Raw genomic sequence first — 14600 nt, 5'->3', positions numbered from 1 at the left:
CAGATTCAGAGGTAGCTAGCCTTTATCAGTGAGCAGATTCAGAGGTAGCTAGCCTTTATCAGTGAGCAGATTCAGAGGTAGCTAGCCTTTATCAGTGAACAGATTCAGAGGTAGCTAGCCTTTATCAGTGAGAGTGAGCAGATTCAGAGGTAGCTAGCCTTTATCAGTGAGCAGATTCAGAAGTAGCTAGCCTTTATCAGTGAGCAGATTCAGAGGTAGCTAGCCTTTATCAGTGAGCAGATTCAGAGGTAGCTAGCCTTTATCAGTGAGCAGATATAGAGGTAGCTAGCCTTTATCAGTGAGCAGATTCAGAGGTAGCTAGCCTTTATCAGTGAGCAGATTCAGAGGTAGCTAGCCTTTATCAGTGAGCAGATTCAGAGGTAGCTAGCCTTTATCAGTGAACAGATTCAGAGGTAGCTAGCCTTTATCAGTGAGCAGATTCAGAGGTAGCTAGCCTTTATCAGTGAACAGATTCAGAGGTAGCTAGCCTTTATCAGTGAGAGTGAGCAGATTCAGAGGTAGCTAGCCTTTATCAGTGAGCAGATTCAGAAGTAGCTAGCCTTTATCAGTGAGCAGATTCAGAGGTAGCTAGCCTTTATCAGTGAGCAGATTCAGAGGTAGCTAGCCTTTATCAGTGAACAGATTCAGAAGTAGCTAGCCTTTATCAGTGAACAGATTCAGTGGTAGCTAGCCTTTATCAGTGAGCAGATTCAGAGGTAGCTAGCCTTTATCAGTGAGCAGATTCAGAGGTAGCTAGCCTTTCAGTGAACAGATTCAGAGGTAGCTAGCCTTTATCAGTGAGCAGATTCAGAGGTAGCTAGCCTTTATCAGTGAGCAGATTCAGAGGTAGCTAGCCTTTATCAGTGAACAGATTCAGAGGTAGCTAGCCTTTATCAGTGAACAGATTCAGAGGTAGCTAGCCTTTATCAGTGAGCAGATATAGAGGTAGCTAGCCTTTATCAGTGAACAGATTCAGACGTAGCTAGCCTTTATCAGTGAACAGATTCAGAGGTAGCTAGCCTTTATCAGTGAGCAGATATAGAGGTAGCTAGCCTTTATCAGTGAACAGATTCAGAGGTAGCTCGCCTTTATCAGTGAGCAGATTCAGATGTAGCTAGCCTTTACCAGTGAGCAGATTCAGAGGTAGCTAGCCTTTATCAGTGAGCAGATTCAGAGGTAGCTAGCCTTTATCAGTGAACAGATTCAGAGGTAGCTAGCCTTTATCAGTGAACAGATTCAGAGGTAGCTAGCCTTTATCAGTGAACAGATTCAGAGGTAGCTAGCCTTTATCAGTGAACAGATTCAGAGGTAGCTAGCCTTTATCAGTGAGAGTGAGCAGATTCAGAGGTAGCTAGCCTTTATCAGTGAGCAGATTCAGAAGTAGCTAGCCTTTATCAGTGAGCAGATTCAGAGGTAGCTAGCCTTTATCAGTGAGCAGATTCAGAGGTAGCTAGCCTTTATCAGTGAACAGATTCAGAAGTAGCTAGCCTTTATCAGTGAACAGATTCAGTGGTAGCTAGCCTTTATCAGTGAGCAGATTCAGAGGTAGCTAGCCTTTATCAGTGAGCAGATTCAGAGGTAGCTAGCCTTTCAGTGAACAGATTCAGAGGTAGCTAGCCTTTATCAGTGAGCAGATTCAGAGGTAGCTAGCCTTTATCAGTGAGCAGATTCAGAGGTAGCTAGCCTTTATCAGTGAACAGATTCAGAGGTAGCTAGCCTTTATCAGTGAACAGATTCAGAGGTAGCTAGCCTTTATCAGTGAGCAGATATAGAGGTAGCTAGCCTTTATCAGTGAACAGATTCAGACGTAGCTAGCCTTTATCAGTGAACAGATTCAGAGGTAGCTAGCCTTTATCAGTGAGCAGATATAGAGGTAGCTAGCCTTTATCAGTGAACAGATTCAGAGGTAGCTCGCCTTTATCAGTGAGCAGATTCAGATGTAGCTAGCCTTTACCAGTGAGCAGATTCAGAGGTAGCTAGCCTTTATCAGTGAGCAGATTCAGAGGTAGCTAGCCTTTATCAGTGAACAGATTCAGAGGTAGCTAGCCTTTATCAGTGAACAGATTCAGAGGTAGCTAGCCTTTATCAGTGAACAGATTCAGAAGTAGCTAGCCTTTATCAGTGAACATATTCAGAGATAGCTAGCCTTTATCAGTGAACAGATTCAGAGATAGCTAGCCTTTATCAGTAAACAGATTCAGAGGGAGAATGGATGCTGATTGCTGCGTGTGATGCTGTGAGTTGCAGTTTGTTCTGACTTGCAGTTTTGTTCTGACTTGCAGTTTTGTTCTGACTTGCAGTTTTGTTCTGACTTGCAGTTTTGTTCTGACTTGCAGTGTGCTCTGACTTGCAATGCGTTTTGACTTGCAGCATGTTTTGACTCTGTCTCTCTGTTCTTGTAAGGTGTGGTTGGATGCTGCCACTCAGATCTTCTTCTCCTATGGGCTGGGGCTAGGATCACTGATTGCTCTGGGAAGCTACAACCCATTCAATAATAATGTTTACAGGTAGGTTTATAACTTTAATACCTCTCAATCTAGCTCTTTACTCCGGCTTATATTCTGCCTCTGCCAATGATGTGTGGACCAATGTCTATGGATTCTGCTGCGTGTGTGTGTGTGTGTGAGAGAGAGAGAGAGAGAGAGAGAGAGAGAGAGAGAGAGAGAGAGAGAGAGAAAAAAACACATCTGTCAGCTGCCACTTCATCTCTGTCTCTCCATTTTATATCCTGGAAATGAACGAACAAATACCCCATCTCTAAAATGAATGGGCCAATCCATTGACATTGCAGTAGGACTTGGCTATAGAATGCAAAACCCTCCCTCCCTCCCTTCCAAAGCAAATGTGCTGTGGTTTGATAAGGCTTCCATATCAGTGTGACGACAGCCATTCCAAACCCATGCTTTTGTCTTTCTCTCCATCTCCCTGCAGAGATTCTGTCATTGTGTGCTGCATCAACTCGTTCACCAGCATGTTCGCTGGCTTAGTCATCTTCTCCATTGTGGGCTTCATGGCCAACGTGACTAAGAGGCCTATAATAGAAGTAGCAGCCTCAGGTAATTACCGTTCACTATTGACATAGATCTTAATGGAACAATACAACATTGATGCCGTGCATATACACGATTTTTGCCGCGAGTTCGCCACATTTTTGCCATCCCAAACTAATTGTTATGACTAAAGTGAAAATCGATGAATTTCTTTTTTTTAAAGATGGTCATACCAAGGATCATTTAGCTATTTGATTTGAAGTTTTAGGACCCCTTTAGGTATCAAAATATATATACATGTATATATATTTTTGGGGACGAAACATTGAATTTTGGTCTAACTGCTATTAGCCAATAGAAACGCAGTGAGTAACAGATTCACTACGTGGATAAACAGATGGTCCTAAAACAAATCACTTTGTTCTGTGGTTTCCTGTTCTGTATCTGAGAGGTGTGATACAGATCTGGAAACTACAGTACCAGTCAAAAGTGTATATATTTTTTAAACTATTTTCCACATTGTAGAATAATAGTGAAGACATCAAAACTATGAAATAACACATATGGAATCATGTAGTAACCAAAAAAAAAAGTGTTAAACAAATCAAAATATATTTTTTGGATTCTTCAAAGTAGCCCCCGTTTGCCTTGATGACAGCTTTGCACACTTGACATTCTCTCAACCAGCTTCACGAGGAAATGCTTTTCCAACAGTCTTGAAGGAGTTCCCACATATGCTGAGCACTTGTTGACTGCTTTTCCTTCAATCTGCGGTACATCTCAACTGGGTTGAGGTCGGGTGATTGTGTAGGCCAGGTCATCTGATGCAGCACTCCATCACCCTCCTCGATCAAATTGCCTTTATACAGCCTGGAGGTGTGTTTGGTCACTGTCCTGAAAAATAAGTGTTAGTCCCACTAAGCGCAAACAAGATGGGATGGCATATCGCTGCAGAATGCTGTGGTAGCCATGCTGGTTAAGTGTGCCTTGAATTCAAAATAAATCACCAACAGTGTCACCAGCAAAGCACCATCACACCTCCTCCTCCATGCTTCACGGTGGGAACCACACATGTGGAGATCATCCATTCACCTACTCTGTGTCTCACAAAGACACGGAGGTTGGAACCAAAAATCTCAAATTTAGACTCATCAGACCGAAGGACAGATTTCCACCGATTTCCACCGGTCTAATGTTTACTATTGTAAAGTGGCTGTTCCACTGGATGTCAGAAGGTGAATTCACCAATTTGTAAGTCGCTCTGGATAAGAGCGTCTGCTAAATGACTTAAATGTAATGTAAATGTAATGTCCATTTCTCGTCTTTCTTGGCACAAGCAAGTATCTTCTTCTTATTGGTGTCCTCTAGTAGTGGTTTCTTTGCAGCAATTCGACCATGAAGGCCTGATTCACACAGTCTCCTCTGAACAGTTGATGTTGACATGTGTCTGTTACTTGAACTCTGTGAAGCATTTATTTGGGGTGCAATCTGAGTTGAAGTTAACTATAATGAACTTTTAACAACTTTTAATTGAAATGCATTCCAGGTGACTACCTCATGAAGCTGGTTGAGAGAATGTCAAGAGAGTGCAAAGCTGTCATCAAGACAAAGGGTGGCTACTTAGAAGAATCTCAAATATAAAATATATCTTTATTATCTTTATTATCATTATATATATATATACTTTTTTTACCTCCTTATTCTAGGCACTAAACTCTCTCCATACTTCCATTCCTTTTTTAAACTGGTACCTGGCTTCCTTCAGACTAGTCTTGTGAAGCTTGTGGGCGTCCTAGTCATAGACATGTTTGTGGGAGTCTCACCTTTCAGTGGGAGTCACAGTGGGAGTCTCACCTTTCAGTGGGAGCCACAGTGGGAGTCTCACCATTCAGTGGGAGCCACAGTGGGAGTCTCACCATTCAGTGGGAGCCACAGTGGGAGTCTCACCTTTCAGTGGGAGCCACAGTGGGAGTCTCACCTTTCAGTGGGAGTGTTACCTTTCAGTGGGAGCCACAGTGGGAGTCTCACCTTTCAGTGGGAGCCACAGTGGGAGTCTCACCATTCAGTGGGAGCCACAGTGGGAGTCTCACCTTTCAGTCGGAGCCACAGTGGTAGTCTCACCATTCAGTGGGAGCCACAGTGGGAGTCTCACCTTTCAGTGGGAGCCACAGTGGGAGTCTCACCATTCAGTGGGAGCCACAGTGGGAGTCTCACCTTTCAGTGGGAGCCACAGTGGGAGTCTCACCTTTTAGTGGGAGCCACAGTGGGAGTCTCACCTTTTAGTGGGAGCCACAGTGGGAGTCTCACCATTCAGTGGGAGCCACAGTGGGAGTCTCACCTTTCAGTGGGAGCCACAGTGGGAGTCTCACCTTTTAGTGGGAGCCACAGTGGGAGTCTCACCTTTTAGTGGGAGCCACAGTGGGAGTCTCACCTTTCAGTGGGAGCCACAGTGGGAGTCTCACCTTTCAGTGGGAGCCACAGTGGTAGTCTCACCTTTCAGTGGGAGCCACAGTGGGAGTCTCACCTTTCAGTGGGAGCCACAGTGGGAGTCTCACCTTTCAGTGGGAGCCACAGTGGTAGTCTCACCTTTCAGTGGGAGCCACAGTGGGAGTCTCACCTTTCAGTGGGAGCCACAGTGGGAGTCTCACCATTCAGTGGGAGCCACAGTGGGAGGCCAACCGGTTCAGACGCTACAGACGGAAGTTGGAAGATCGGCCGTACCGACGAATCCCGTTAGCTTGTGCGGCTTTGGACATCGACTCTAGTGGGTCGGTTAGGGTTTAAAATCAGACTTTAAAAGAAGACGTATTTTTAGAAATAGGAAGGGTTTAACCATGATTAGGATTTGGTGGCTGTGGTAACTAGTAGCGCCGAGCCGCGTTGACTGAGGTAATGGAAGACAGGCTGGTGAAGCCACGGAGAGAACTCCTCTTTTCAATATTAAACGTTCTTTTATTACGGCCGATTATTCGCGTGGAATATAAAGTCCATATTGGTCACATCTTCCTATCCATTCTTGCACCTCTGTCTCTTGTTTTTTTTTTGGGGGGGGGATGTTTCTGCACACAATAATGTGAACATTTGGTACGTACAACAACAGCTGTCTGCATGTCGACATGGGCAGGATCAACTAGGGAATCGGTGTGTAATGTGATCACCCACATCCTGTGGTTGAGGGCGGACGGAGGTAAAGATTTGTTAATCGGGAAATGTGAGCACCTCCAAGTTGTTCAGATTTTAGAAGTGGTGTAGTGTATACCCAGCATTAGCCTACTGAGCTAATGTAAAACTAAATATATAATATATAATGTCCAGCATTAGTCTACAGAGCAAATATAAAACTACATATATAATATATAATGTCCAGCATTAGCCTACTGAGCTAATATAAAACTACATATATAATATATAATGTCCAGCATTAGCCTACTGAGCTAATATAAAACTACATATATAATATATAATGTCCAGCATTAGCCTACTGAGCTAATATAAAACTACATATATAATATATAATGTCCAGCATTAGCCTACTGAGCTAATATAAAACTACATATATAATATATAATGTCCAGCATTAGTCTACAGAGCAAATATAAAACTACATATATAATATATAATGTCCAGCATTAGCCTACTGAGCAAATATAAAACTACATATATAATATATAATGTCCAGCATTAGCCTACTGAGCTAATATAAAACTACATATATAATATATAATGTCCAGCATTAGTCTACAGAGCAAATATAAAACTACATATATAATATATAATGTCCAGCATTAGCCTACTGAGCTAATATAAAACTACATATATAATATATAATGTCCAGCATTAGCCTACTGAGCTAATATAAAACTACATATATAATATATAATGTCCAGCATTAGCCTACTGAGCAAATATAAAACTACATATATAATATATAATGTCCAGCATTAGCCTACTGAGCTAATATAAAACTACATATATAATATATAATGTCCAGCATTAGCCTACTGAGCTAATATAAAATTACATATATAATATATAATGTCCAGCATTAGCCTACTGAGCTAATATAAAACTACATATATAATATATAATGTCCAGCATTAGCCTACTGAGCTAATATAAAACTACATATATAATATATAATGTCCAGCATTAGCCTACTGAGCAAATATAAAACTACATATATAATATATAATGTCCAGCATTAGCCTACTGAGCTAATATAAAACTACATATATAATATATAATGTCCAGCATTAGCCTACTGAGCTAATATAAAACTACATATGTAATATATAATGTCCAGCATTAGCCTACTGAGCTAATAATATGAGAAAACCATAGAGGTACGGTAGCATATCCTTTCTACCACACCTATGGACCCTGATCTTTTGCCAAATTATTGGCCAAAGAACTGATCTGATTGGTCAAAAGATCAAATAGTGACAACATCAACAACAACAAAAAGATCAGAATTGTGCTGCCTGTATAAACTCAGCATATGCTATACACATCAACACATAAATTGCCTTTACCTACGGGCCATCAAATACGTTTTAAAACACTATCCTCTTTGTGTATTTTATCAGGACCGGAAGGCATAATTCCGTCTCTAACTGCCTGTCCGTGTTGTGTTGCAGGTCCTGGCTTGGCGTTCTTGGCCTACCCCGAGGCAGTAACCCAGCTGCCGATCTCTCCTCTCTGGGCGATCCTCTTCTTCTCCATGTTGCTGATGCTTGGAATCGACAGTCAGGTGAGGAAACAACAGCCATTTGGAGTGTGTGTTTGTATTGTTGTGTTTTGTTGTGTTGTGTTGTACTGTGTTGTTGTTGTCTTGTGTTGTCCTGTCCTGTGTTTTTGTGTTGTCCTGTGTTGTGTTGTTGTGTTTTGTTGTGTTGTTGTCCTGTGTTGTGTTGTGTTGTTGTGTTGTAGTGTTGTCCTGTGTTGGGTTGTTGTGTTGTCCTGTGTTGTGTTGTTGTGTTGTCCTGTGTTGTGTTGTTGTGTTGTCCTGTGTTGTGTTGTAGTGTTGTCCTGTGTTGGGTTGTTGTGTTGTCCTGTGTTGTGTTGTAGTGTTGTCCTGTGTTGTGTTGTTGTGTTGTCCTGTGTTGTGTTGTTGTGTTGTCCTGTGTTGTGTTGTTGTGTTGTCCTGTGTTGTGTTGTAGTGTTGTCCTGTGTTGGGTTGTTGTGTTGTGTTGTGTTGTCCTGTGTTGTGTTGTTGTGTTGTTCTGTGTTGTGTTGTCCTGTGTTTTGTTGTTGTGTTGTCCTGTGTTGTGTTGTGTTGTTGTGTTGTCCTGTGTTGTGTTGTTGTGTTGTCCTGTGTTGTTGTGTTGTCCTGTGTTGTGTTGTTGTGTTGTCCTGTGTTGTGTTGGGTTGTTGTGTTGTCCTGTGTTGTGTTGTTGTGTTGTCCTGTGTTGTGTTGTTGTGTTGTCCTGTGTTGTGTTGTGTTGTTGTGTTGTCCTGTGTTCTGTTGTCTTGTGTTGTCCTGTGTTGTTGTGTTGTGTTGTCCTGTGTTGTGTTGTGTTGTTGTGTTGTTGTGTTGTCCTGTGTTGTTGTGTTGTCCTGTGTTGTGTTGTGTTGTTGTGTTGTCCTGTGTTGTTGTGTTGTCCTGTGTTGTGTTGTTGTGTTGTCCTGTGTTGTGTTGTTGTGTTGGACCATGGATATGCAATAGTATTATCCATCTAATACAGTGTTTGTTGTATAGTATTATATAATGTGTTGTATAGTATTATATAATGTGTTGTGTAGTATTATATAATGTGTTGTGTAGTATTATATAATGTGTTGTGTAGTATTATATAATGTGTTGTATAGTAGTGTACTGTGGAGATATAGTATTCCCAGCAAACCAAAATTGTTTCTGTGAAAGTTCCGTTGCGTCAAATGGTCTCGTATCACAAAAACGGTTCGGTTGTGGTAATGATTCTACCATGTTTGTATAAAACATTCGCCTGATGTTGCAAGAACGTTCCCAGAACACATTTTGTCTGTTTGTTTATTACATTTCCTGGAAACCTAATGAGAACGTTTGGGGAATGTTCTGTGGTGGTTGTAACAGATGTAACGTTTCAGTGAACGTTAGGAGAACATTCTAATGATATTTAATTACAAATCGGACACATTTCAGATTCAGATTGTTATCGTTCTTCGAATGTTTTTGGGATGTTATTAACATCTTAATGTTAGATAAAACCACAACTAAAACTTAATGGGAATCTAATGTTCTTGGAATGTTCCCGGTTTGCTGGGTTATGTCATTTATTATCATCTGTGTAGTTCTGTACGGTGGAGGGCTTCATCACTGCGTTGGTGGATGAGTTCCCCAGTGCTCTGAGAGGAAGAAGAGAACTCTTCATCGCTGCCGTCTGCCTGGTCTCTTATATCATCGGCCTGTCCAACATCACACAGGTACAGTGCGTGCACACACACACACACACACACACACACACACACACAGGATGATATATAGTGCTGCTCGTTCATGGTGTATTGTATAGGGGGGTGCTGCTCGTTCATTGTGTATTGTATAGGGGGTGCTGCTCTTTCATGGTGTATTGTATAGGGGGTGCTGATCGTTCATTGTGTATTGTATAGGGGGTGCTGCTCTTTCATGGTGTATTGTATAGGGGGTGCTGCTCTTTCATGGTGTATTGTATAGGGGGTGCTGCTCTTTCATGGTGTATTGTATAGGGGGTGCTGCTCTTTCATGGTGTATTGTATAGGGGGTGCTGCTCTTTCATGGTGTATTGTATAGAGGGGGTGCTGCACTTTCATGGTGTATTGTATAGGGGGGTGCTGCTCTTTCATGGTGTATTGTATAGGGGGTGCTGCTCTTTCATGGTGTATTGTATAGGGGGTGCTGCTCTTTCATGGTGTATTGTATAGGGGGAGTGCTGCTCTTTCATGGTGTATTGTATAGGGGGTGCTGCTCTTTCATGGTGTATTGTATAGGGGGTGCTGCTTTTTCATGGTGTATTGTATAGGGGGTGCTGCTCTTTCATGGTGTATTGTATGGGGGGTGCTGCTCTTTCATGGTGTATTGTATAGGGGGTGCTGCTCTTTCATGGTGTATTGTATAGGGGGTGCTGCTCTTTCATGGTGTATTGTATAGGGGGTGCTGCTTTTTCATGGTGTATTGTATAGGGGGTGCTGCTCTTTCATGGTGTATTGTATAGGGGGGGTGCTGCTCTTTCATGGTGTATTGTATAGGGGGGGTGCTGCTCTTTCATGGTGTATTGTATAGGGGGGGGGGTGCTGCTCTTTCATGGTGTATTGTATAGGGGGGGGGTGTACTTATACTTTATAGATAGATGTACTTATACTTTATCAGTTAGATAGATGTACTTATACTTTATCTGTTAGATAGATGTACTTATACTTTATAGACAGATGTATTTATACTTTATCTTTATTTTCTGGGTAGTCTATATTTTCTGTCTTTATTTTCTGTCTTTATTTTCTGTCTTTATTTTCTGGGTAGTCTATATATTCTGGGTAGTCTTTATTTTCTGGGTAATCTTTATTTTCTGGGTAATCTTTATTTTCTGGGTAGTCTATATTTTCTGGGTAATCTTTATTTTCTGGGTAATCTTTATTTCCTGGGTAGTCTATATTTTCTGGGTAATCTTTATTTTCTGGGTAATCTTTATTTCCTGGGTAGTCTTTATTTTCTGGGTAATCTTTATTTCCTGGGTAGTCTTTATTTTCTGGGTAATCTTTATTTTCTGGGTAATCTTTATTTTCTGGGTAGTCTTTATCTTCTGGGTAGTCTTTATTTTCTGTCTTTATTTTCTGGGTAGTCTATATTTTCTGGGTGGTCTATAAATATTGTCTGGGTAGTCTGGGTAGTCTTTATTTTCTAAGTAGTCTTTATTTTCTGTTTTTATTTTCTGGGTAATCTATATTTTCTGTTTTTATTTTCTGGGTAGTCTTTATTTTCTGTCTTTATTTTCTGGGTAGTCTATATTTTCTGGGTATTCTATATTTTCTGTGTGGTCTATATTGTCTGGGTGGTCTATATTGTCTGGGTAGTCTGGGTAGTCTATATTTTCTGGGTAGTCTATATTTTCTGGGTGGTCTATATTGTCTGGGTAGTCTGGGTAGTCTATATTTTCTGGGTAGTCTGTATTCTCTGCGTAGCCTTTATGACGGGTCAGCATTACATAATTAATATATAATCATTGAATCCATGTTCATTTTCCATCAGTACAAACACATTACTTTACAAGTTCTTCCTAAATCTGATCTTGTATCTGATCATGCATCTGATCCTGTAACTGATCTTGAATCTGATCAGGCTACCACTTCTTCATTCTAACTAATTCCACAAGCAGTACCAGCTCTGCAGTACCAGTCCAGTGTAGCGTCTCCCAACACCCTCCACCCTGCACTAGAGCTGGGCTCCTGAGCCCTGAACTTCCCAGCCTTCGTTGTTATACGTATGACCAGCTCTATTCCACCACCAGTTCTATTCCACCACCAGCTCTATTCCACCACCAGTTCTATTCCACCACCAGTTCTATTCCACCACCAGCTCTATTCCACCACCAGCTCTATTCCACCACCAGCTCTATTCCACCACCAGCTCTATGCCACCACCAGCTCTATTCCACCACCAGCTCTATTCCACCACCAGCTCTATTCCACCACCAGTTCTATTCCACCACCAGCTCTATTCCACCAGCTCTATTCCACCACCAGTTCTATTCCACCAGCAGCTTTATTCCACCACCAGCTCTATTCCACCAACAGCTCTATTCCACCACCAGCTCTATTCCTCCACCAGCTCTATTCCACCACTCTATGCCACCACCAGCTCTATTCCACCACCAGCTCTATTCCACCACCATTTCTATTCCACCACCAGCTCCATTCCACCACCAGCTCTATGACACCACCAGTTCTATTCCACCACCAGCTCTATTCCACCACCAGCTCTATTCCACCACCAGCTCTATTCCACCACCAGTTCTATTCCACCACCAGCTCTATGCCACCACCAGCTCTATTCCACCACCATTTCTATTCCACCACCAGCTTTATTCCACCACCAGCTCTATTCCACCACCAGCTCTATTCCACCACCAGTTCTATTCCACCACCAGCTTTATTCCACCACCAGCTCTATTCCACCACCAGCTCCATTCCACCACCAGCTCTATGCCACCACCAGTTATATTCCACCACCAGCTCTATTCCACCACTCTATGCCACTAGCTCTATTCCACCACCAGCTCTATTCCACCACCAGTTCTATTCCACCACCAGTTCTATTCCACCACTCTATTCCACCACCAGCTCTATTCCACCACTCTATTTCACCACCAGCTCTATTCCACCACCAGCTCTATGCCACCACCAGCTCTATTCCACCACCAGCTCTATTCCACCACCACTCTATTCCACCACCAGTTCTATGCCACCACCAGCTCTATTCCACCACCAGCTCTATTCCACCACCAGCTCTATTCCACCACCAGCTCTATTCCACCACCAGTTCTATTCCACCACCACTCTATTCCACCACCAGCTCTATTCCACCACCAGCTCTATTCCACCACCAGCTCTATTCCACCATGATGAAAACAAAGAGTATTATATAAATTAGGAAACAAATGATTGAGTCTTTAACACTCTCCTCTCCTCTCCTCTCCTCTCCTCTCCTCTCCTCTCCTCTCCTCTCCTCTCCTCTCCTCTCCTCTCCTCTCCTGTTTCGTCCAATAGGGTGGGCTGTATGTGTTCAAACTGTTTGACTACTATTCAGCCAGCGGAATGTGCCTGCTCTTCCTGGTCTTCTTCGAGTGCGTCTCCATATCCTGGTTCTACGGTAAGTCAGTGACATCGCTTCCTGTTTGTGCGATTTCAGTTACATCACTTCCTGATAAAAGCTACGGTGACATCACTAACTTGACACAGATGACAATGTCTTCAGACTGATGTGTCAAGGATTCACAAAGAATTGTCCGGCGCAACTCAATATTCTGTGTGTAAAAGTATTGGGGTGTTCTCAATGTAATAGTCTTTGGGGTGTTCTCAATGTAATAGTCACTGAGGTGTTCTCAATGTAATAGTCACTGAGGTGTTCTCAACGTAATAGTCTTTGGGGTGTTCTCAATGTAATAGTCTTTGGGGTGTTCTCAATGTAATAGTCACTGAGGTGTTCTCAATGTAATAGTCACTGAGGTGTTCTCAACATAATAGTCTTTGGGGTGTACTTAATGTAATAGTCTTTGGGGTGTTCTCAACGTAAAAGTCACTGTGGTGTTCTCAATGTAATAGTCACTGAGGTGTTCTCAATGTAATAGTCACTGAGGTGTTCTCAACGTAATTGTCTTTGAGGTGTTCTCAATGTAATAGTCTTTGAGGTGTTCTCAACGTAATAGTCACTGAGGTGTTCTCAATGTAATAGTCACTGAGGTGTTCTCAATGTAATAGTCACTGAGGTGTTCTCAACGTAATAGTCTTTGAGGTGTTCTCAACGTAATAGTCTTTGAGGTGTTCTCAACGTAATAGTCACTGAGGTGTTCTCAATGTAATAGTCACTGAGGTGTTCTCAACGTAATAGTCTTTGGGGTGTTCTCAACATAATAGTCTTTGGGGTGTTCTCAACGTAATAGTCTTTGAGGTGTTCTCAACGTAATAGTCTTTGGGGTGTACTCAATGTAATAGTCTTTGGGGTGTTCTCAATATAATAGTCTTTGGGGTGTTCTCAACGTAATAGTCACTGAGGTGTTCTCAATGTAATAGTCTTTGGGGTGTTCTCAACGTAATAGTCTTTGGGGTGTACTCAACATAATAGTCTTTGGGGTGTACTCAATGTAATAGTCTTTGGGTAAAAGGTTTGGGTGCTGGGCTTCTGATACTCCTACCAAATTCCATATCTAAAGACTGCTTCCAGTGAGTGCAGCTTCTTGTCTTCCATCATAGGACCTTTGACCTACAATGTCTTATTTATGTTGTAGGTGCCGATAAGTTCCTTGCCAACATTGAGGAGATGATTGGTCACAAGCCCTGCCTGTGGTGGAAGCTCTGTTGGGTCGTGTTCACTCCTCTTATTGTGGCTGTAAGTACCTCTCTCTCTTCCTCTCTCCCTTCCTCCACCTCTCTCTCTTCCTCTCTTTCCACCTCCTCTCTCCTTCTCTCTCTCTTCCTCCCCTTTTCTCTCCTTCTCTCTTCCTCCCCCTCACTCTCCTTCTCTCTTCCTTTGTCCCCCTCTCTCCTCTCTCCTCTCTCCCTTCCTCTCCCCCTCTCTCTCCTTCTCACCCCCTCTCTCCTTCTCACCCCCATCTCTCTCCTTCTCGCTCTCTTCCTCCCCCCTCTATCTCCTCTCTCTCTTCCCCCTTCTCTCTCCTTCTCTCTTCCTTCCTCCCCCTCGCTCTCCTTCTCTCTTCCTTCCTCCCCCTCTCTCTCCTTTTCTCTCTTCCTTCCTCCCCCCTCTCTCTCCTTCTCTCTCCCTTCCTCTCCCCCTCTCTCTCCTTCTCACCCCCTCTCTCTCCTTCTTTCTCTCTTCCTCCCCCTCTATCTTCTCTCTCTCTTCCCCCTCTCCTTCTCTCTCTCTTCCCCCTCTCTCCTTCTCTCTCTCCCTTCCCCCTCTCTCCTTCTCTCTCTTCCCCCTCT

General features: G+C 42.7%; 1 protein-coding gene across 1 annotated transcript in view; it reads left to right on the top strand.

Moving 5' to 3' along the window:
* Positions 1-14600, top strand: part of slc6a1b (solute carrier family 6 member 1b) — a 42519-nt gene that overhangs the window by 14165 nt on the left and 13754 nt on the right. The window contains exons 8-13 of the mRNA XM_064967449.1: positions 2404-2507; positions 2932-3056; positions 7628-7740; positions 9261-9392; positions 12708-12810; positions 13946-14046. Of these exons, the coding sequence (XP_064823521.1) occupies positions 2404-2507; positions 2932-3056; positions 7628-7740; positions 9261-9392; positions 12708-12810; positions 13946-14046 (678 nt within the window). The remainder of the gene's footprint in view (positions 1-2403; positions 2508-2931; positions 3057-7627; positions 7741-9260; positions 9393-12707; positions 12811-13945; positions 14047-14600) is intronic.

The sequence above is a fragment of the Oncorhynchus masou genome, chromosome 6, assembly GCF_036934945.1.
Source record: "Oncorhynchus masou masou isolate Uvic2021 chromosome 6, UVic_Omas_1.1, whole genome shotgun sequence".
NCBI classification, from domain to species: domain Eukaryota; kingdom Metazoa; phylum Chordata; class Actinopteri; order Salmoniformes; family Salmonidae; genus Oncorhynchus; species Oncorhynchus masou.
This window is presented reverse-complemented; position numbering and strand designations above follow the sequence as displayed.